Source organism: Engystomops pustulosus, chromosome 5 (genome assembly GCF_040894005.1).
Source record: "Engystomops pustulosus chromosome 5, aEngPut4.maternal, whole genome shotgun sequence".
NCBI lineage: Eukaryota > Metazoa > Chordata > Amphibia > Anura > Leptodactylidae > Engystomops > Engystomops pustulosus.
The window spans coordinates 167311389-167336519 of NC_092415.1; the positions used below are offsets into that span (position 1 = coordinate 167311389).

A 25131-nucleotide genomic window follows, 5' to 3' on the forward strand; every position below is an offset into this window, starting at 1 on the left:
GTCGAGCAGGACACACCCCCTCTTATCCCAGGTACTATAAGATAGCAGATCTTATCTTATTATTACTTTCACTGGTACGCTACACATGAACCCTGGCTGAACATACATTAGTATTGGAAAATCGTCCCAGTTACCTGTCGGCGGTACAAGTGTCGAGAAGCTATATATATATATATATATGTTAGTATATATACATGTTAGTAGTGGTGGCCATATAATGCTGAACAGCTCCTTCATTACTGTCAGGAATTTATTTTTACCTTTATGCCTCTTTTGTAAATCTTTACCTTTCTCTTGGTTATTTCTCATCATAGACTGGTCCTTAGCACAGAATCTTGTATAGTCTCAATTTACAGATTTCCTTAGATTAGGGCACAGTAGTACCCCCTCCCCTCCCCTCATTGCATTGCTCCCCTTCCGACAGCCTGATTAAAAAGCTTAAAACACAAATTGAAATGAAAAGAGAAATGAGCTCCAGGTGCCCGGACACCTTATGCCGCGCACAGATCCCAGGCCTGGCCGGCCGTACAATGCCATTCATTCCCACACCTGAGGGACTGAACTGTGCGACCGTAATTGCTGTAACTCTTATTAATGTTCTGACATAATTCCCATTAATTCCAGAGGGCTAGTAAATGCATTAGGACTTGTCAACATATTATTTGACACGGTTTATGATCTGTAGAATTATGCTCCTAAGGATTGGGCAGCTCTGACTTTAGGCTCTGGGATGGTGAGCTCTGCTCCTAACCTTAGAGAGAAGTTGTTCATGCTTTTATTCCCCAATGAGGTGAAGTTTGTGCCTTTTATCAATGGGTAACAGTGTCCTAGTCAGTCAGCAGCTGTTTGTATAATTGTTCCACTCCCTGGCACTGCAGGAGTTAACATTGACACTACACACAAGGTAACAAATTAACCGTAGAAAATACAGGCAGTCTCCGGGTTACATACAAGATAGGGTCTGTAGGTTTGTTCTTAAGTTGAGTTTGTATGTAAGTCGGAACTGTATATTTTATCATTGTAATCTCATCCAGAACTTTTGTAAAAATTGCATTTTTAAAATGTTGGGTTGTCATATGAATCAATATTAACACTAAATCTTCACTATAGACACCTGTGATAACTGTTACAGCTGATCATTGTAGCCTAGGACTAAAGTACAATAAATTACCAATATCCAGAGGTCCGTTTGTAACTAGGGGTTGTATGTAAGTCGAGTGTTCTTAAGTAGGAGACCGCCTGTATATATACTTTTATTTTTTATGGAAGAAATAAAATAAAAATTCTGCTAATTTTGTTCAGTTTTATGATAATAGGAGGTTCATAACCGGATCTGAAGAGTGTAACGATGCAGGAAGCCGCCATTTACTGTATGTTATGCTTTGCTTGTATTCTAGGTCTGAACTAGAATGTTCCTCTTTTGTGTTATAGTTTCACATGGCCTCTATATATGAGGAATGGTCGAATGTTTCTTAATGCCTGAAACGGTCGGATTATAGTATTCAAATGCGAAATTGGCCCATGTGGTTACTACTTTAGCATAAGGTATTTTGCTTAGATGCATTATATATATAAATATATATATATATACTGTATATATGTATATTATAAACATGAGCACTAGGGGGTATGTATGGCCATATAATTTGAGGAGCATCGGTGAGTATCTAATCGGTATTTTGGTGACTTTAGGACAAGCTATGGCTTTTCATGTAACCGCAGCCCAGACCCGCCTTTTGCAATGTATTGCTACCTGCACATGAATGAGGCAAAAATCGGACAATATTGTCTGTTTTTCACAGCTGATTTGATTCAGTCTGCGATACGTGAAACTAGGGCATACTCTACTTTTTAATGGATCAGTTACAGGGTCCGTTTAAATAAAACCCATGGGCACCGATCCATTAATTTGATGCAGCCCTGTGTCATGTAAGCAAATTCTGTTATATACTACTAAAACTATACTCCCCCCCCCATGCTTTCCTGATTCATATATTAGTGCAAGTGACGGGGAGGCTCAACATGACAAGCCTGAGATAGGAGTGGCCTATGATTGGTGTGGCCTAAGATTGGAACGGCCTGAGATAGGTGTAGCCTAAGATTGGAGCGGCCTAAGATTGGAACGGCGTGAGATAGGTGTGGCCCAAGATTGGAGCGGCCTAAGATTGGAGCGGCCGAAGATTGGAACGGCCTGAGATAGGTGTGGCCTAAGATTGGAACGGCCTGAGATAGGTGTGGCCCAAGATTGGAGCGGCCTGAGATAGGTGTGGCCTAAGATTGGAATGGCCTGAGAGAGGTGTGGCCCAAGATTAGAACGGCCCGAGATTGAAGTGGCCTAAGATAGGACTGGCCTGCGATAGGACCAACCAGAGAAAAGACATTCTCTGGCCACTGATATTAAACCACTGACCATCAGCTTTCATCACTCGTATCTCTATCTTTATGTGGCATCTTTATGGTAATATTATAATTTTTGTACCACATAGTTGCATTATAGACTGTATATTAGATGTTATCATTTTATAGGCCCATTTAATGGCTGCCAAAGGGTGTTATTATTATATGAACACTGCATAAGAGTATAATAAAGTATTGCTTCTTTTATTACCATATACTTTTTACCTCCCTCGCCCTATTTTTTCTTTGCTTGTTGGTAATGAATCCCTTTACAGATTTATTGTCTTTCTTATATTCCCAAGACGTCACATGTATCACTTCACTTTCATATTTTTCCTTAGTTATGATTACTGATGTCATCCATAACCTATATATTATATCCCTCTGCTTTCCTTTTCTACAGGTAGTGAATATGATGAGGAAGAAGTTGACTATGAAGACTCTGACAGTGATGAATCTTGGACCACAGAGAGTGCCATTAGTTCTGAAGCAATTCTGAGCTCCATGTGTATGAATGGAGGGGATGAGAAGCCATTTGCCTGTCCAGTTCCTGGATGTAAAAAGAGATATAAGGTAAAGTGAACATTGTTTTACCTTTACCTGTGTTAAAAGGACCTGTGGGATATGGCCAACAAAGATTTCCAGCTTTCACCAACAGGGAGAAATATCCTAGAAGTAAGGGATTAAATATTGACTATACTAGAATGTAGCTTTCTTTTTACAAATTTTGCGCTTAAAATAATCCTAATAATAATAATGATAAATACCAGACATTTTGTGACCTTCAAAAAATTCTATGGTATAGTAAAAATAAATGCACCTCCAGTTAAAAAGCTTATATCCCTTTAAGGGATACTTCTATCAATATAACCGTAGCACAGAGGACATCCAGTCATTGCTTTAGATCTTTCCAGGAGTTCAATAAGGACTCTATTTAGAGAAGCATATGTCCTTTAACTAGCCTGCTGTCTGCATATGGAAAGTTCTAACAGCTGGCGAAATGGCCCAGGGCGTAACAATTAACCACGGGGCCCCACACCACTATGACCACCAAGTGCACCAAGTCATTTCAGGAAATGGGAAGATTAAGATCAATATGGACTTTTCTCTCATTGCTTCTTCTCTTCTACATCATCCTGGAGGGACTGATCAATCCCGTTCTGACACCTCCTAAACCTCCGCATGCTGGGCTCCATTGTTATTGGTAGTTATAACCTTAATCTCCCTATATCTTACGGAGGCCAGGTTATTAGGCTTTGGCATATGAGAGCGGATGACTCCTTTTCATCTATAGACTTGTCTTTCACTAAGATGGCCCCCAGCTTCTCAAAATGACTCTACTATAACTTTGTCTTTCATGAAGATGGCCGCCAGATTCTCAGACTACGCTGCTATAGATTTTTCTTTCACCAACATGGCCACACACTTCTCAGACTATTCTACTATAGCTTTGTCTTTCATTGTGATGGCCACCAGCTTCTCAGACTACCCTACTATAGCTTTTTCTATTATCAATATGGCCACACGCATCTCAGACTACTCTACTATAGCTTTTTCTATTATCAATATGGCCACACGCATCTCAGACTACTCTACTATAGCTTTTTCTATTATCAACATGGCCACACACTTCTCAGACTATTCTACTATAGCTTTGTCTTTCATTGTGATGGCCACCAGCTTCTCAGACTACCCTACTATAGCTTTTTCTATTATCAATATGGCCACACGCATCTCAGACTACTCTACTATAGCTTTGTCTTTTACTAAGATGGCCACCAGTTTCTCAGACTACCCTAGGGACAGGGTTGTGTTGTGTGTGTAGATATTACTGCTGAGGCCAGTGACTTGTTGCAGGGTTGATTTATGTTTGCACAGTAATAATTTTCATTTATATAGCGCCATCTTGTTCTGCACAGCTTTACACATTATGGGGGACATATACAAATAAAATAAGACATTACAGGGTAAAAACATAGTCATATGTAACAATAGGAGTAAAGGCCCTGCTCGGGAGAGTGCTGGAACAGAGAGAACTGGTGAACTTATTTGACTTGCATTAAAGTAGCAGTGCAAGAGTTGGACAGCCCTGTAGGATTTTCTAAAAAAAATATAGAAACATTGTAAAGGGAACCTGTCAGCAGAAATTGACACTGTCAAGTAATACTATTAGTTTGTTGCCAAGTAGATTCTTTCATGGCCCATTGTGGTGCCACCATCCAGGAAATCAACTTTGAAGTGAGATGTATATTGGTTGTATAAAGTCATGAAGGCAGAAAGTTTAGCTCTGAAGTCCATCCCCCCCTTTAGAAAGTCTCTTCACCAGGATGAAGGATTGTCTGCCAAGCACACTGACATACTGATGTGTGCACCCTCTGTTAGGATCTGTGCTTCTTTTAGCTTTTAATTCCCTGTTTTTTTTTTATATAAAAAGGATATTAAAATTATGCAAATGAGCCTGGGGGGCTCTGGGCTCAATTGCTTTTAATAGACCCTTGAGCCCCTCAGGCTCATCTGCATAATATTTAGATACTTTTTTCTTAAAAACAAGGGCACAAGGAGCTTAAAGCATCAATTACGGCGATAGGGGCATTCTGAGGCAGGGAGAGCTGGACTTCAGCACTAGTTGACCTTTGTGACTAGTGTACATCTCTCTTCAAAGTTGATTTTGTGGATGATGAAATAAGATGTTAATCTGTTTGAAAATATTCTGGTAATGATTTATTCCTTCAATGTCTGCTGGTTTAAATACATATTTAGAACCATTTCTCAACCATCTAAATTAGAAATAGAGCAACATACTTCATGAAAATATCAAAAATGCTTTGTGGAACAGGTTTATGAATGAATGAATGATTTGAGGTCGTTTACTGCTCTTAAATTTTTTTTAGTAATTATTTATGACAATACGTGAATTTCCCCACTGTGGGACTAATAAAGGATTATCTTATCTTATCTTATCTTATAATCACTTGTGAAGCAAATACACCACCTCCCTCTCCAAAATGTGCAACTCCCCCTATGTCCTCCTGCCTTCTAGTCTCACTCAAGGCATGTTCACATTGCATGCTGCTGTTTTCCTCGCACACCTTAATTCTTAACAATATAATCGCCGCTCTAATAGCCGCTTTCCTAATTGCCTTTGTCTCGCTTTTATGCCTAGAGGTGAATGGACTTTTGATATTAAGTATTGAAAAAGAAGGACTGTAAATAAAAGCGTAAAAGAGACGCAATTAAACATGGCATCCCAGCCGCTGATCCAGCAGAGGTGCGCCCGGGGCTGTCACCGCTGTGTGCATGAAGGGCTTTCTTGACTGTCTCAATAACACTTGTGTCTCACATGATGTTTATTCCTGTCCATTTAAGCCTCGAACAGTGTGAACATATTTATGGCGCGGCCAGATACAATAAATTAGTGTTAGTTGGTACAGCCTGGCACACCCACAAACCCTACTGTAAGACGCTCTTGTTCCTAATTACGGCACAATTCCTTCTCTGCCCGCCTCTGGTTTCTCCATGCAAGTTTTTAAGCAACGCAGGTTTTTTAAAAAAATTTTTATCTGTTTTGACTAGTTTACACATATAAAAAATAAAAAAAAACCCACAGATGCCCATTACACAGAAATGTTCTCTTCTTCCCGAGAATGCAGTGTTTATGAGTAAAGCTGATGGTGGGAGGGCATATTGTAAAACGACAATGTCTTAAGTCAGGAAGCAAACTAGCCATTGCCATTGTAACAGGGGTCCCTTTTCCCAGGGGGCATCCCTATACTGCAGCAAGTGTTTCTTTAGAAGAGAGAATGGAGAGGTAGAAGCTTGTAATTTGCTACATCCTGTCTGTTCTCTGTTTGACTGCCAGCCCTCCTTTTATTGCCCAAATAAGCCCGCACTGTTCCTGCCTGCTTTTCCTATCACACCACCTTCATCTCTAATGCACAAGGACTGTCTCAAGGATATCTTGCACACCATTAAGTCAGAAGGGAATGAAATTAATGAGCCACGGGAAAGCTGACAAACATGGAGCAAGCGGCAAATAAAAAGTAATGATACAGCGACTTGAATAAATATTCGCTGGGTTTTTTGTTTTTCTTATTTCTCAAGGTTTTTGTGTGAAATAGCTTGTCAGATAGGGCATAATTTATTCCATTTTATGATAGTGTACAATTATATATTATAAAGCTCTCCCTCTGCAGTCTGCTTGCCTCCCCTGTATTGTCCTCAGACACCCTGCTGTTCCCAAAGTGGGGCTCCTTCCCCGCCACGTAGATCATCTGAACAATAGGGGGCATTTCAGACCTTCTTCAGAAGTCAGATTAAGCTCATAATATGGAACCAAGGCCAAAGAGTCTTGTTTCTAATAGTCTGAGTCTTGTTACGTTTACACACCACATCACATTTGAAATATACCGTATTGTGTTTGAGGATGTTTAATGCATATAACTATAGCTAGAACACCTTCAATGGGGAATGTTGCAAATGCAGGACGAGTGGGCAGATTTTAGAACTAGCCCGTTGACAGTGCCCAACAGGTTATGAACCTGTTAGTAGGTTTGGGGCCCCTAAATCGTCAGCATGCCTTCATGGATATGGGGTTTATGTCCAAAATGTTATCTACTTTAAAGGGGTTTTCCTACAAGTGATGAGACCCCTACAGGTCATTAGAACGGGGTCCGATATGAATGGAGCAGAACGGACATGCCCAGCTGTCTGCCCTGCTCATCACGGGGATAGCCGAGTCCATGGGTATTGCTGGGCACTATTTTGAAATATTCATCCAGAACTAATTAGACAAGATTCAGTTTCACTTTGGATCATAATGGCAGAGTCGTACCAAATTTATGAGACAACGAATAGTTTCTCTCAAATCTCTAAAAAATTATCATAAAAACAAAAAATATAAACGGTTCTGACAGATCTTCCAATAGTTCTTGATACTTTCCTATAATTGCAGGACTGGGAAAAGAAGGTTATTTTACTTAGATACGGTATAAGACACTTTACTTGGTCAGTAAGAGCATGAGATATGTTGTAACTGAACACTTGTTGACTTTTAAGTTAAAGTTTGCCAAAAGGAAGTTTACTGTGTACCCATAAGGCGAGAAGGAGCTTTCAGAAGGTAAGCCAGGCCAGTGCTGATTTTGGCACACCCTTCCTTGGCATTAGCTCCGTTTCTTGGATGTTCCCTGGTGTTACTTTCCAATGAGGTACATGAGCCATCTTGATTTGTCTATAGATTGTCTTGCAATTGTAATTCACCAACATTCCTAAAACTGTATCTTGACAGGCAACACATTAACTCTGCCCTTGACCTACCTTGTGACTGTTTACAGATCTTTTATGTGAGGTCTATAACCCTCATGTTGTCCCAGTGGCTTTACCCTCTTCCTACGTGCACTTCAGCTGCAGTAAATCCAGTTTGCACTGCTTTATAGGTTTATTTTCAGTAAACTTTGCATGCTTTGCTTATCATTTTATTGCTTTGTTGGCACTTATATATAGCATTGTCAAGCCCCTAGAATACATAGTACCAGTACCTGGTATTGTTCAGAGGAAAACTGTGCAGCAAGGCCATGGTTAATGGATTCACAGGACACATACAATGATGAGTTCATGAACTCAACCTCCAGATAACATATTTTCAGGATGCAGAAGGAAGGAAAGAAGATATTTTATAGTTCTATATTTATATTTTATAGTTATCGTATGTGTACAAATAAAATTTAAGGAGCGAAAATCTTCTCTAAGATAAAATTCTATGGATATTTCTTACAAATTCCACCTACTTGCTGGTGACATTGTGAAATGTTATATGCAAATTTTCTTTTGGATCTACTATAATTTTGAGGAGATTTTCCTGGGTAATGCTTTTAGGTACCGTAGTTTTTCTTGTTTAAGTGGGACTGTGCCTTTGTTGCTTTGTTGTGAGGAAAGTTCCAAAGTACCCAAAATGAAGTAGGAAGTAATCTATTTTGTGCCAAGTTAAGAAAAAAATGAAGCCACTTTGCAAATAGTCATGATTTTGATGTAATCAATATGCATCTCCATGACTGCAAATAGACACTAGTGTAGAGTCATATTCTCTTCCTTCTACCTTAATTTTACTTGGCATTTATATGTTTATATGTTATATTTATATGATTATATTCGGTACAATACAGGTAGAACAGAGTTTGAATTCAAAGTCAGACTACACCTCCGGGGAGACAGGAGGGAAGGGTTATGTATGTATGTTTATATGTATTTTTTTTTTGTGCTGTTACAAAGAAGAGTTTGAAAATGTTAAGAAAAACTACTTGATTTCAAAAAAAGTTCAGACTACACACTGCCTGTAGTCTGTTACCATGGAGAAATATGAGCTAACATAAAAGCTTTAGACACAAAGGAAATCTACAGCTGGGTTGGACCATTTCAAGCTGAAAATGAATTGGCAGGTATAAGAAGGAACTAACGAGCACCAGCTCAGGGTGAGCTGGTGCCGGAGCTTATTTTTGTTAGTGTTTTAAACCGCAGTATCGCGGTTTAAAACACTTTTTAAACTTTATGGCCGAAGCTGCTTCGGCGCAGGGAGGTACGCGCTCGGCGCACCATGCGCGGGACCCTGCATGCGGCTACATAGGAAGTGAAGGAGAGCCGTGCGCACGGTCGCGCACATGGTGCGCCGAGTTCGTACCTCCCTGCGCCGAAGCAGCTTCGGCCATAAAGTTTAAAAAGTGTTTTAAACCGCGATACTGCGGTTTAAAACACTAACAAAAATAAGCTCCGGCACCAGCTCACCCTGTGCTGGTGCTCGGTAGTTCCCTCTTATACCTGCTACTTCAAGTGGTAGGTTTCCTTTAAACAAATGCTTTGGGGGCATTATAATTGCTCTGGGGCTCTGGCTCTTACACGCCCCCCCAAAGTACTTGTGACCCTCCTCCTTACACCGTCAACACTTCCCCTCCCACTGTCTGTAAAAATCCTGCGGCAGCGCTGAGTATGATACTCACTTCTGCCATGAGATTTTCGGCACAGAGCGGGAGGAGGAGAACCATACTAACGCTAATGTGGATTGAATTGGCTAATGTTGCCAGTACAGATGTCTTTGTGGACAGATTTATGAACCAGCTCCAAAATGTAGTAACGTTATTGATAATTTGTATCCAGAGCGGATCGTGAAGTACCATATGTCCACCAATGTTAGACGGACGTCTCATCATTTATTCAATTAGTTTGTTATCAGGGCATCTGCCACATCACTTCCCTGGGGAATCATATCCGTGTTTCCCAAAAATGAATAAAGTCATCTGAATTCATAATTTGTCGCCTCCAGTGTAGTTAACCAGAGCAGTAAAAGCCATTTACAAGATTGGCAGTGTTTTATACTTCATACCTGGAGACCTTGGCAAGCGACGTCGATACACAAAACAAAATGTTGACATTAGCAGAGTGGAAAAAGAAGTAGCAAGTCCCCAGTAATTATAGGAGCCGAATTTATTTCTATGTTACTCATTCAGATCCGGCTTCAACTTTACTTTGCTTACCCCCTGCCTGCTGCTTGTATGCTGTGTGCGTTTTATTAGGACTGAACGAAATCTTGTCTTCAGTCATAATTCATTTTCACCCCTTCCCTGCAGGTGTGGCTTAGATGGCGGACACAGCCACACAAAGACTCACTCTTACCCTTCAACTTTCCAGACGTTCTGAGCCCAATTTACTTGCTCTTCATGGCACATCCGTGTATTGGAAGCTGTGTGTCTTAGTGTTTTTCATGCAAAATGAAAGGAACAAGATGATGCACTATTACTTCATAAGTAACACTGGGTTAGCAAACCAGACTTGTAGGGCGTCTGTCTCCTTAATCTAAATGGAGCCTACAGAAAACCATCCTCATTCACATGGCACGTCTGCAAAAATATTCTGCCATATAACACACAAGCTTACAGATGCTTAACACTCCATTGACTCTGGAAAGGTAGTAGTATATATATTTTTGCTAGCATGTGACCCAATGGGCCTGATAAGCCACTGTATGACTATATAATGGTGGAGGTAGCCTCCTAAAATATAACTTGCACACATTGTTGAAATAATGGTAATAGTTCGGCAGAATTAAAGAGGACCCCTCATTTAAGTTCACTCAGAAGTAGGAAATGCAACACAATGCCTTGCTGGAACTTTGAGAGAGACCTCTGTAAGGCTGAAAAGAATTACTAAGGGAGGGGTGAGAGCAACAGTGGTTGTGTGTGATTCGACTTTGCTACATCATTAACTACTACCTCTGGAAGGAGGCTATATGAAGAAAAATCCACCTTCCTCCACACCCCTCTTTGCTTGGATAGCAGGTTCTGCATCAGTGAGGAGGGTGTGCTAGCTGTACTATATACTGCAGCTCCCCGCCTCCAGCACTGGACATCAATAAAAGTAATTTTAGAATGGTGGCTATAATCCCATCATCAGTGGAACACATATAAAGACATATTAAAGGTCCTGTGTATGGTTTGTGGCGAGAGTCGCTGGTGACATGGTCTCTTTAAGTAGCTTTTTGCATGATTGTATTTATGCACGGTGGAATCTTGGATCACAAGCATAATTCACTCTGCAAATGTGCTCGTAACCAATCTTATTGTATTATAGCAGCATTTCCAATAGGAAATCATTGAAACACGGACAGCGCATTCCACAACCTGCTCATATATCAAAGCAAGATTTCCAGTAGGAAATCACTGAAAAGCAAACAATTCGTTCCACAAACAAAAAATACTCATATATAGGAAAGCATTTGGCCCTTTTTTCTTTTATTTTTCTTCAATATTGGCCAAAATTTATCAAAGCTGCACTAAGGGTAGTTTGCTTGTAGTTGGCCTAGAAGGTGGCGTCGACATGTAACAAAAATCATAGTGATAGGTTGATTTTTCTACGAAACTGGCCCTTGTATATTGAGATAGGTACCGTTTATACTCGAGTATAAGCCGACCCGAGTATAAGCCGAGGTACCTATTTCAACACAAAAAACTGGGAACACCTATTGACTCGAGTATAAGCCGAGGGTGGGAAATACATTGGTCACAGCCTCCCAGTATATAGCCAGCAGCCCCCCAGTACATAGCCTGCCCCTTAGTATTAAACTACATCATAATGTGTGCCGATGGCGACAAACACACCATGATGTCGACAAGCGGCTGATGTTATGGTGTATGAAACGGGACCACAAGGGAAGTCAAATACAAAGCCGAAGATGAAAACAGAAGACCTACGGGGGGCGTTGGAAAGGTGAGTACAGAGATTTTTTTTCCTGTTGCTTTGAGTATAAGCCGAGTTAGGGATTTTCAGCACATGTATTGTGCTGAAAAATTTGCCTTATACTCGATTTTATACGGTGGAGATTGTAAAGTCCATTACATTCTCCCTTACAGTAAAGCGTGACAAAAGCTAAAAACTTTCCGTTCCCCATAGGCAGCTCTTTTTACTGTTCTTATTTAGGAAAACTAGAATGAAACCTGCAACGAAGGTGTGAACATAACCATAGCCATCAAGAACAACGACATTATTTTCTCTTGTATGCCAGCCCATTCTTGCCTTTGTTTGCCACTCTTCCTTCCTATAGAAGTACAGCTACAACACAGGTATCATCCATGTGTCGTATTTGAAGATAACTTTCTGGGTAACACAATTAAGCGACACTCCAAGGTGTCGGGATAAGCTACAGACATCATTTGGTTGCCTTCCGCAAAAACAGATATCTCGCAGACCGTTTTTCCGTACATTCAGCTCAGAAACTTGGAAGATACTCAAGACACCCTGACCACAAAAACAAAGACAAGTGACCGTGGTTTGTGGGCAGAGGAAAAAAAACTATTTGTATGCAGAAAGCTGTAGATTGCCGTCCTGACTGGGTGACGTGAGTGACAACCTCTGTACAGCGCTGTGGAATATGTCGCTGCTATTTAGGCAGCAGTAAATACATGAATAGCCACATAAAACGCACCCATTCCAGTTGCTTCCTCTACAACCTCTGCCCTTCAATATTAATAAGTGTGGGGGAGAAAATCTGGGATATAGTTCAACCTGTGAGTAGAAGGAAATTCTCAGCTCATCACCGGGTCAGGCGGCAAATTCTTAGCGTTTCAGGTATGTGAACATTTCTAGAGGTTTTGTACCGTGTCATTGTCTTGTAGGCAGAGGCCCCCGATGATAAGAGCAGCCATATAATTGTCTTCAGGGCCGTCTGCATCTGCGCAGAGTTAACAAGCCCGGGGTATTTATGATCTGCAGAGTTTACTGCTCATCAAGTCCCATTAACAGAACGTTTTTCGTGTTTTATATAAGTGCAAGATGATTTTTATTTGTTTGTTTCATGTTGTAAAGATGCCCCTGTTCACACATGGTGCGAGTTCCAGAACGTGCAGTGCATTGTACAGGCGCTTACCAAAGGGTTAATGCAACTCTACGTGTCACATGTGAGGAAAAATTAATCTGCAGAATGCAATAAAAATGCCAAATGGCAATAAAAGTCTGATCACTGGCACAGGAGGACACTTACCACTGCCAATATCAGAAGAAGACAACGCCGCCATGCCTGTATCACTATGGGAAGAGGATTCATTCTAGTCAGTACAATACAATTTATTACAATCCTGCCACTTCTGTGCACAGGGCTTATGTGGTATTGCATTTCTTTACTTTGGTGCAGTTAAAACACGACTTATGTAAAGTTGTGTTGTAGTTTCTGAAAGAATTTCTTACCTTTAAGGCTAATCGCACATAAAAGCTGCAAAAATCACTATGAAATAGCAGACGTTTTTCCAGGATCCTCATAAACTACAGTCTATGGGGGACATTTATCAGACCTTGTACAATGTGAAAGTTGTACAGTCAGCAGCTGATGTCAGAGGGGCAATGTTTCATATTACGCCCGTGGATGGAGCAGGGGCATAGCTACAGTAGTAGCAGCCACTGCTATGGGGCCCGCAGTGTCCAGGGGGCCAAGGCATCTGACCTTACACACTAAAGAATGGAGGATGTGCACCATTATATACATGTTATGCTTCACATTGTACAGCACAATCTGTATATAACAATGCACATCTTCCATAGTACACAGGATGAAATGTCAGGGGAGGTGGAGGGGACAGAATAATGACAGGACTAGGGATCTCTCATCTCTAATTCCTGCTGTGTACTTCCCCCATGTGGTGAGCAGCTATTGGGACAGACCTGTGTAAGTGTATAAATGTATATGTCAGTGCATAAATGTGTGAGTATACAAATATGTATATATTCTAAGGGGGTAGGGGGGCCCGATTCAGAAGTCTGCTATGGGGCCCTGTCTCTCCTAGGTCCGCCCCTGGTACATGAGTGACAAATCGTTTGCATGATCCATTAAATAGTACTGTATTTAGTGCAGCCGTGTACCTGTCTTTCCGAATCTGTATCCATACTAATAGATGAGTGCAGAACAAGGGAAGTTGGGTGGTAAAACTGGCAGTCCTGCAGACGTAGGACACTGTGATTGCAATTTTGAGAAAATAACATATAAAATGTGTAGTTTGTGCAAGGCCTTTTATTGAGAATTTCATTGCCAATCAAAACGCCATTAAAAATGTTATTGGAAAACAATTCCCAGATTTCATGACTTCATTTGCATTTTAGTTACAATAACGTTATATCCATCCATTACGGGAATAGTTAGTATTGTAGTCTGGGCAGGCCAGGAATGATAGGCACATTCCAGCATTGTCAATGTAAATGACCTCGTATTAAAAAAAAATGTAAAAGATCTTTTAAAAGTATCAGATAAAAAGTTTACTTACATGCAGAAGATTTGTTGAAGAAACTTCTGCATATGTCCTGCTTACAGGAATTGGGGAAGAACCACAATTATATAATTAAAATTAATTATTTAAATAATTTCTGCCTCCTGGATTATATGGCAGGGCCGGCGCCAGCACTGGGCATACAGGGGGCAAGTACTAGGGCCCAGAGTTTCTGGGGGGCCCACATAAGGCAGTATACAATGAATCCCTAGGGGTGAGAAAGGGGCTTATATAAAATTACCATGAGGGGGCTGTTTGGGATGCTAAACTAGGGAATATTTTAGGGAACTGGAGTCTGTTTTAGTTTCTGAATTTTTAATGCTGCCACGTGAGTTCACTGCAAAGGGCCCACTGAGGCTCTGTCACCCAAGGGCCTACTGAAACCTGGAGCCGACCCTGCACTAAGGGCAGTGGAACACAACTCTATAACATGCTGCCTGTAGTTTGGACAATGTGGCACATTTACTTACCCGTCCATGCGCGTTTCACGACGAGAATGAACAGCTGCTGCGATCCACGTAGATCCTATGCCCGATATCCTGCATGTGTCGCTTCCCTGCTGGAGTTCACCATATTCTTCCTGATGCATGTAAGTGCTTGGCTTGCGACACAATTTTGAAGTGGTTTGTCCGATTTGTGTTGCATATCCGATCACGTGCGACACAATCCCCTTCTAAATCCCTGTCCTGGTGGCGCGATCCCAAAAAAGTCGGAGAACCCGATGGAAATGCGGCCACGGGACCCTTAGTAAATAAGCCTCAATATGTCCAATCTGCCCAGTTCATCCTGCACTATAACATGCTGCCTTGCACATAGGACACAATGTAAAATCTGTTCAGCTCCTCCTACTCTATAACATGCTGTTTGCACATAGGACGTAATGTACAATCTGCTCTGCTCCTCCTGCTCTATAACATGCTGCCTGCAGATAGTACACTGTGTACAATCTGCCCAGCTCCTTCTGCTCTATAACATGCTGCCTGAAGATAGTACACTGTGTACAATCTGCTCAGCTCCTACTGCTGTATAACATGCTGCCTGCACATAGGACGTAATATACAATCTGCTCTGCTCCTCCTGCTCTATAACAAGCTTCCTGAAGATAGTACACTGTGTACAGTCTGCTCAGCTCCTCCTACTCTATAACATGCTGCCTGCAGATAGGACACTGTGTACAATCTGTTCAGCTCCTCCTGCTCTATAACAAGCTGCCTGAAGATAGTACACTGTGTACAATCTGCCCAGCTCCTCCTGCTCTATAACATGCTGCCTGCAAAAAGGACACTATGTACAATCTGTTCAGCTCCTCCTGCTCTATAACATGCTGCCTGCAGATAGGACACCCTATGTACATGCCCTACTACCTACAGATTGCACTACATTTTAAATGGGTTCCCTTTAAGCAAAACATCAACTATAAAAAAGAACTTTTATCAAATATTGTCTAGACTCTACTTTTATTTGGTGTTTTGGTTAGCTTATTGATGAAGAGTAGCCCATTGAAGTGGTCATTATGGGGTCATTACAAGAATTGGCAATTAATGTTCACTAATCTGGCATATGCAACATTGTGTTTGTCATTTCTACCTGTGCAGTTGTACATTGAATACCCTATGCCATACATCCTTTTTTTATGTATAGGGCAACAGTAAAAGCTTAATTGTGTCGCTGATCTTTAGATTTGAGGCATAATATTCCAGCCCTATATATAAGGTGCTATTTTGAGCCTATAGATGTTAGACATGTATATAAGGAACACATCCTAACATATATATAACATTGAGAAAATATTGTATCCCACTCGAATTCAACATCTGTATTGTTTTTCCTCTCACCCGCAGAATGTAAACGGTATTAAGTACCACGCCAAGAATGGACACAGAACGCAAATACGAGTCCGTAAACCCTTCAAATGCCGCTGTGGGAAGAGTTACAAGACAGCTCAGGGTCTCCGTCACCACACAATCAATTTCCATCCTCCTGTCTCTGCTGAGATTATCAGGAAAATGCAGCAATAAAAGCTGAAGACATCTGTGCCAAGAAACCCTCACCAGCAGATGCTAATTCTGAGAACAGCCACCTTCTGGTTTTGTTTTAGGTTTTTTTTTTCCTCCTTTATGTTGCATTTCAGGGGAAGCGCTCAAAAGTCCTACGAAACCTACGTTTCAGTGCATGCTTTAAGAGTTCCAGTTGTTTGGAATGATCTCTCTTCTTTAAAGTGACCCTTTTTGTATTTTGCACATGTTCCTTACCAGACCCATTTTCATTACTTTGATACGGTGCTACAATAACCTATAGGCAAACCTTCTATGGCGGGAAACAAGCGCCCCTCCCCCCAAACATGAAGACAATACGGGAATTGGGATGCATGTTGGGTTGTTTAGATGTGACCGTGGCACTGAGCCCATTAGAACTATTTACTGCCAAGCGAGTCTGGAGAGCACCCATGATGGGGGGGGGGGGGGTAATAGAGGGGGCCTTCCCTAGAGCTGACATTTGCTACTAGTCATGTTAGTTGCTCCTTAGGAAGTGATATCTTGTTGCTGAGGAACAATTGAGTGTATTTTCAATGACATTCAGCAAATCCTGGGAAGTACAGAGAATGTTGGCCAAGTTTTATCATACCGGGTTAGGGTTCAGTGTTCCCCTGTAGGTAAATAGGAATACATTTATCCTTCCAGCTCATAACAATATGGCAGATACTCTCTAAATGCCCCATGTATACACAATTAATATGCCAAAGGATTCATGGATGAATATATTCCAGTTGATGTGTACAAAAAAAGTTACAGATTTAGATGGAAAATTTAATCAAAGACCCCTATAAGAAACATAATGTGTACGGTGATAACCAAGCAGCCAATCATTTCATTACCAAACCTGCATTGGTGCTGTAATCTGATTGGTTGCATTGGGCCTAAATGCACAGTAATATATAGGGTTACACCGTACATCATATGAAGTCTAACCATATACATTGGACGGTTAGTACTCCTGACCCATCCGTTCATGGTCGTGGTCAACTCATCGAGTCTGAACGGAAGGATTGGAGGAACCTCTTGTCCACCATCTCTGGTGGTGACTTATCTGTCTGAGAACCAAAGGATCAAGCATGTTGAAATCAAACAGCCTGATCCATCCCACCATTGAGCTTGGAGGACCCCAGATATTTATCAGGTCCTCAGCTCACACTATCAAAGGTTCACCTGGAATCAATGTCCTACATTACGTATGTTGTGACCATATTGTTTTGTAATGATCTTTACATAAGCTCTATGGCTGAGGGTCTTATTATTTTCTTTATTACTGAAATTTTTCTCTATAGACACAATCTTAGCAACTGAAAAAGCAAATTCCATTCCGTCATTATGTATGTACTGTTATTAACCAAAAAGAAGTGTTTTCAGGTTGGTTCCACGTTCCACGTTTTCTGTCTGTTGCCGATGTTCCTCCTTCCATTTTCCGGTGGAAGGGGAAGAAACCAAGGGACGTATCCCATCTTCATAGACTGGAATACGTTGTAGCCCTCCATCGTACAGATACGGCAGAATCTGCCCGAGGTATACTTACCACAGGGGCAATAACCAGAGGTGGATGTAGCCTAATTATTAGCAAATCATTGGATTTACTGCGGAGAATGTTGATAATGGCTTCCTTTAGCTTTAACCCCCCCTACACAATTCCACAGAAGTTGGAAGGGATTCATTTGTACGTCTTGTAAATTTTCCCCTAAACTAGAAAAATAAGGCCCAATATTCGTAATACGGAAACGCCAGGTGTGAACAGTCTTCATAAATAGTTATACATACACTTTCTGTACTTGTGGGACTCTGAACCTAAAAAACTCTGGATAAACTTGAGTCATTTAGTTTCTGTATTTTACTAGCACATTAATCCCCTCATTGTTTTTGGGTGACAGGAGCTTAATGTGCACTTAAAACCAAATGACCGCCGCGCTCAGACTCGCTAGCCTGCCTTACTTGTAGATTTGGTATCAGTTGCATTGGGGATGGACGTATAAAAAAAAGAATGTTTAACTTATAAGAAGAAGAATATTTTCATACTTAGACATATAAAGGTCGTGCTCGCTCTTATTTTCCTCCTTTCTTGCATTTCCTATTTTTGTTACCATTTACATTTATAGAATTCTTGTCTGCAACTAGCAAAAAAAAAAGAAAATGGATAAAAAAATGTGTTTAAAAATGTGGTGACCCTGTAGTAAGCATTGAGGAGACAATTATAGGATCCATAGCAAAGGCTGGGGCATGATAGGACCACGTGGGCTTTGTTGCCACAATGTTGCACTCATGGGCAAGACGGCCCAAAAGGGCCCAAAGGGGAATTCCATAGACCCAGAGGCAGTGCTGGTGTCGTGAGAGGACCCACCATGGTCTTTGATTGCTTTACCCAAATATTTTCCCATGCCAACCTGTAGATTTTATAGTACGAGCAGCATTGTACAGTATAATTTCCAAAAACGGTGGAACTACTTCTTTTCATACCCAGCCAAACAGTTCCCCCGAGGGCTCATGCACACGGCCATACCACAGCTCCATAATATGGATCCCATATTATTCTATGGGCCTCTACTGCACCCCCCCCCCCCCATTTGTGGTATGTTCCATCCTATGCTATAACAATGGGTATTCTTTCCTTTTAGGTTAGAATATGCTGCCTCACAAAGTGCCTAAGGGTCTGTAGGGACTTTTTGTGCTGCATGGTGTGGCATGGCCACATCACTAACCACCATATCTAGACATTACAAACCACATGCCAGTGTAAGAACAAGGACATCACAGGCAGTTTTTTTTTGCTATTTGAGACAAGTTTAGAGCGCAAGAAGGGCAAGTGCAGCAGCATGAAACCATAGCCACACGTTTGCCGTTTGCGCCATTGTTGAGGTTCAAAAATGGAGCACAAATAAAAGAGCCAAGACTAGTCCCAGCTTCAGGGTCCACTTCTCATGCATTTATTGTGGCACAAATCTTTTCTTTTTGTTTTTTCTTTCAGAAAAATTTCATGGTAACGGGTAATATGTTTCCCTTCAGAATTGTGCCTGACTATATTTTAGTAGGAAGTATTTTTGATTAATGGGGGTTGTATATTTAACCACTTCCACCCCAGTCTTAGGAGAAATAACCTGGTCTCATGTTCATACGTACCTTTAAAGGGATCATAGAAATGGTTAATCTCCTCCCTATGACTTTATCAACTTACCTACATCTAAGGGCAGAAGTGACCAGAAATATGCAAACCTTTAATTTCACCCATAGACTACCGCAAAGTTCCTGTTTTAGAGTCTTCTATGATGCCATCAAAGAATTCATTGTGTGAGCTTTTGCTTGATTTTGAAGGAGAAGCAACAGAAGGCCCATATTAAAAGGGGAGGGGGTGATTTTATGAAGTACTAAGAATGAGTTAAAGAATAAAAAAAATCATTGCTCAAACAATCAGTAGTTAAGGTGGATCACTGCAGATTTTACTGGCTAAATAGTCATATCCTGTAGAGAAGGATCAAGGAACAGGAAGTAGAAACCAGCTGAGATCAGGGAACAGGAAGTAGAAACCAGCTGAGATCAGGGAACAGGAAGTAAAAACCAGCTGAGATCAGGGAACAGGAAGTAGAAACTAGGTAAGATCGGGGGAACAGACACCAGCTGAGTTCGGCAGGTGTACAGAGCTATTTCTAAAATTAATGGCTGAAACCATTTAATAGCTTCCCTATCTAAACAATTCTTATTCGGGAGCCAGTTTATCGCTCAAAACTACAGGTACCTTTGCTTTAACAACTCAGTGTTATAAAAGTAATAATAGGTATAGGAGAAACCATGAACCAGGGTAACCAATCAGAATTACCTAAAAAAATTAAGTTGGATTCTGATTGGCTGCTGTGATGTACAGCATCCCAATAGTAACAGTGATGTGCTGGAGCACAAGGGGGAAAAAAAACCTAAATGGACTTTTAAAAGAGATTTTGCGGTAGTTTGCCTTTAAGAATCATGTTGGTCGCATAGTGGGTTATCCTGGCGATCACATGTTCATCTCTTGAACAGATGTTGGAGCTCTTGGTGTTGTTACCAAGATCCACTGTGAGCAGAAGGCCTTCGATTTTGTTCTCATCAAAAGAGCAGCTGGAACTGCTTATTACGTATTGATATAATCTGACCGAGGCGAGTGTGATCTGCACCCGGTGCCTCAGGGGGAGGTCAGAGAAACATTTTTTATTTTTTTATACTTATGGTCTAGTTTTTTGCTGGTTCTGAATTAAAGGATAGTATGGGATAATGTTTACAAGACAGGTGGTTGGTCTGTATTGTAAATGTTGGAATGCTCATTGGATGAAGGATGGGTTAGAATTGGGTTGGGTCTGCAGCCAACTTCACAACTTTGAGAAGTTGGTGGTGGCCACTTATCTTCTGGCCCTGTGATGGTCTTATCTAAGCCTCCATGCACAGGGCTAGTTTGGAGTAGTATTTTTTTGCACCTAGGTTGGATTCCAATCAAGTGTGAAGGCTTTCCTTGGGCATGGCTTTGCTTTACATTGACATCTTTGGCTGTAAATATGCAGCTTCTCTTATGGATGAATGCATAAGCCCTAAGGGAAGCTCCTGGATATAGGCTATATAGGCTTTGAAGGGAATGGGTCACATATAAATGAAACATATGACTCTGTTTATTTTTGTAGTTGTCTCACAATTATCTCAATTCCTGATTTGGGCAAAACTTTGCGTTGGATTTGAGACTTTATGGTGAAATGTCCCTAGAAACTAGCAACATTTTTCCTAAGTATTTCCTATGCCAGGAGGGGAGTAAAGTGAATTTGCGACTTTATGAAAAGTCAATCTTCATAACTCTGCATCACATATGGATTCACTTTATAATTCTTGGTTAAAGTGTGGTGTAAATCGGCATTTGAGACAATTGTGGGACATATGTATGTATGACCGTAAACTGATGTAACTACAATAATAACTCCCCCCCCCTTCCCCATGGGGGAATTAATTTATAGGTGACCCAAAGGCAATGGGGGTCATTTATTATTTATGTCACAAGGTCCTTTTTTGGCGCTCCAACTCTGTGGCTTATAAGACTGTGATTTTTTTTTTTGTGCTTCACAGGTTTAATAAATTGGCTGAAAGTGTCTCCATATCCATGGAGGAGAAATATAACTTGGTGGACCTGCTTTTTGTGGGTCTAAGTGTGCAACACAAATTGCACCAAAAAAAGTGTTGGAGAAACTATAAGAGCATGAAAAGTGTTGGGATTCATAAGTTGCGCCCAAATTGAGCATGTGTGAGAGTCGCAAAAGAAGTGAATCCAATAATAAATGACCCCCAATGAGTTCCCTTTACAGACCAATGAACCCTTAGGATTGCAGAAGATAAGATGATGACGATAAGATAAAATGAAGTTCTCTAGGGGGTGAGGTGAATGTCATCCTCTACAGAAATTGGGGGACATTCATCAATTTTGGCGCAGGGTCAGTGTTTTTGACTCACACATCATGCAGTTATTTAGACTCGGTTGTTAGATTTTGGAGCAAGGGGGTAATAAATTATTGCACAACTGTAAAGGTTCCGAACGAACTCCACATTCATGACGGTGAAATAGAACTTTGTAGACCTGCTTTTTACAGCTAAAATGGCGCAAAAAAAAGAGTCGGGAAACTAGAAGCGCAGTAAATGTGACAGTAATTCAAAGCTGCGCCAAATTAAAAGCCGTGAATGTCTGAAAAGGACCAATGTTGTGGTGATGACACTTCGTAAATAATGCACAATGAAAAAATTCAGCCCAAAAAAAAGTCAATAATAAATGCCCCCCACTGTGTGATCAGGACCCCTGCAGACCGGCGTGTCATACCCCTCCATTATTCTTATGTCTGTGAAATCTCTTATTCATGTTTCGTTTTTAGAAATACATCTGAGCTGACAATAACATGCAATGCTGCCCCCAGTATTAATTCAGTGTTTTTTTTGTTTTCTTTTAATTTTTCTGTAATTTTATCTAAATTGTGAAAACCGTCTCTGTTCTAAAGATGGAGATTTAAAGCACTTTGTAGTTCTCTATTGCCAACCAAGTAAATGCCAATTATTGTGAATAGCGGACTGCACCCATAAGGTCTCCCTCCATAAGATGGAGGCCCAGCAGTCGGATAGGAATTTCAAGTGACTCTGCTTTCATGTTTCTTATGATTATCTTTTACTTTTCCGACTGCCTTGTAATATTGGTTAATTCCACGTGATGAAGCCTTATGGCTCGCCTGTGTGTACTGCTGTGTGCTGCAGGTGATGGTCACCTGTCTTACATTCACATGTCTGGATCATTCCTCGCTCATCTGATTTACAGAACTCACTCTAGTACTGAAATTGGAAGATTTATCTGGAGAAATTTAGCATAAGATTGGAAAAATTGGTCAGAATTGGGTTTTATTTTCCAAAAATGCTAGCAACATGCTACAAACATACTGCAACACTGCCCAGGGGTAAGTGACCAGACACAGTCATGGGGGAAGATTTATCAGAAGTGTCTGAGGTAAAACAATTCTAGTCACTCACTGCAACCAATCAGAGCTCAGCTTTCATTTTCCCAAAACTGTTTATAAAATGGAAGCTGATCTCTAATTGGTTGTTATGGGCAACTAGAACAGTTTTACCTCAGACACTTCTGATAAATCTCGCCCCATGCAGTAGATTGGCGCTTTCAATAATCTTATCCAATGAATTGCTAGTCATTGCACTATGCTGTGGACTCAAATATTGTTGTTCTGGGATGAGCTAGGCGACGTTTGTGAAGTATTTTCTGCTGGCAGAATTCATCACGGATTTTGGATTTAGAAAGATAGCTATGCGTCAGCTGTGTGATATATGTGATGTATGAGGGCACACGGAGTCACCTAGCTAGTGCCAGTTCTCTCCTTCGGATCCGTTTAAATGTCCATTTATGTCAATGGCTTCTTTAAGGCTGCACTCACACACGGCGTTTACATTGTGTTCTGAAAAGCAATACAATAGCTGAGTGGCGGAGATTTGGCTGATTACATTGCTGCCAACACCTGCCTTCACAAAATGCAACCATTAATGCGATGTTACCACATGCTTTAACATCGCGTTTTGTACAACTTAGGCCAGCGGCACATGGGGCGTTTTGAACATGGTTTTGGGACATTTTTTTAAGCAGTCCCTTAAAAAATGCATGCTTTTTTGACCGGTTTTAACAATTATCTTAATTAAAATGGGTTAAAAACGTATGCGTTTTTTACGGACTGTTTAAAAACGGCCCAAATACCGGTTCGAAGCGCCACATGTGCCGCTGGCATTAGGGTGATGCCACACATGGTGTTTTTAGTCCGTTGTAAGCATGTGTTTTCAGTGCGTTTAAAAACACATGTGGTTTTATAAATGCATGCTTTTTTTGAAAACGTATCAGTTTTTGACCGTTGTTGTTTTTAAAAAGCATTCTTAAACAGACTGAATACGCATGTTTAAAACCGGACCAAAAATGCTATGTGTGGCATCACCCTAAGGCTACATCCACACCGTAGCACAGCGGGAACACGTTGGTGCCCCTCTCCATAGAGGAACATGGCGCTGTATTCTGAGAAAAGATAGGATATGTTCCTGCTCCCATATGGAGCTGTGCACCCACTGCCATCTATGGGGGACATATATACGTCCCCCATATAGCAATGTGTATGTAGCCTTAGGGAACTCTCCTCACCAGTTGTACTGTATTTCACACAATGTAAACGCAACATGGGAATGCAGCCTTAGGGCTCGTCCACATTGGCCCTGCTTTTCACATCCGTGGCTCAGTGTTTTTCACGGATGCCTCACAAAGCCATTGTTTTCAATCACTGATAAACGGCAGTCTTGATAAATACCCATCACTGAATTACGCTTCAGTTTTTTAAAGCATCAAGTGGCACGTTCCATCTTATTTAGCAGAGATAGGTGAGACATTTGGAGAACCATCTTGGGCAACAGCCATTTAATCATTTTGGTTCTGTTTTTTCAAAGTAAAAAAAATTGACCCCGTTATAGACCCTCTGTGATATATAAAAAACACGTCATAGCTAAACACGTGATGTAAGAGCGCGTCATTCCGTGATGCCACTTGACATTCGCTGTCGGATCCAGACATGGGAATGAAGCAGGAAGCATTCAGCAAACCCTATTAGGCAATTTGCAATCCTCCGCATTGTTGGCAGCCTTGCAAGGAAAAAAAAAAATCTGGTATCTTTTTTGGCAGCGTTCTTCATGTCCCAGGCAGGATGTTAGAGCAACAGCTAAACAGTTGTAAAATAATATCATTGTTGCATGTAAATTCTTTTCAGCTATAAAACTGAAACTCCAGTTTCTATTTACCTAATCCGTGTGACAGTATTATTCCACAGGTAAGGATGGGACTATTTTGTTACATTGTGTATAGTGAATGTATTGTACGGTGTCTGTGAAAAGTGTTTAAATTATATTTTCATATGTTTTGTTGGGGACAGAGTACATTCAGTTGGAAGGTGACAGGGGTTTTAAATGTTTTCAATTGCGAAGGCAACTTAATGAATCAAAAACTCCTGTCAAAAGCTGCTTATAAATGTAAATCAAAGTTAAATAAACTGCCTCTGACTGAGAACAAGTACAAGCGCCTCATTATTTTTTTCCCTGGTGGTTTTAAAGGTGATAAGTTCCACCGGCACAGAGACTCATAAAAGGCGGCGGAGGAAGAAAATGTATATAAATATATACAATTACTCCAAGATCTAAACACAGCAATGACTAAGACACAGAAATACTCTGCACGTCACTATTAATCTTATTAAGATGCTCCCGTCACCTCCTCAAAGCACAAGCCATGTTGTGAGTGGAGAAAATAAGACTGGATTGTATAAATTTGCTGTGAATCAGTGATCAACGTTTTAAAAAGGAAATAATTGTGTCCCACATTA

The 25131-nt window shown here is 40.9% G+C and overlaps 1 protein-coding gene across 1 annotated transcript in view; it reads left to right on the forward strand.

Annotated features, from left to right (window-relative positions):
- JAZF1 (JAZF zinc finger 1) overlaps positions 1–24190 on the forward strand; it is a 190481-nt gene extending 166291 nt beyond the window's left edge. The window contains exons 4-5 of the mRNA XM_072153721.1: positions 2801–2970; positions 16031–24190. Coding sequence (XP_072009822.1) covers positions 2801–2970; positions 16031–16207 — 347 coding nt within the window. The 3' untranslated portion in view covers positions 16208–24190. The remainder of the gene's footprint in view (positions 1–2800; positions 2971–16030) is intronic.
- The last annotated feature ends 941 nt before the right edge of the window (positions 24191–25131 follow it).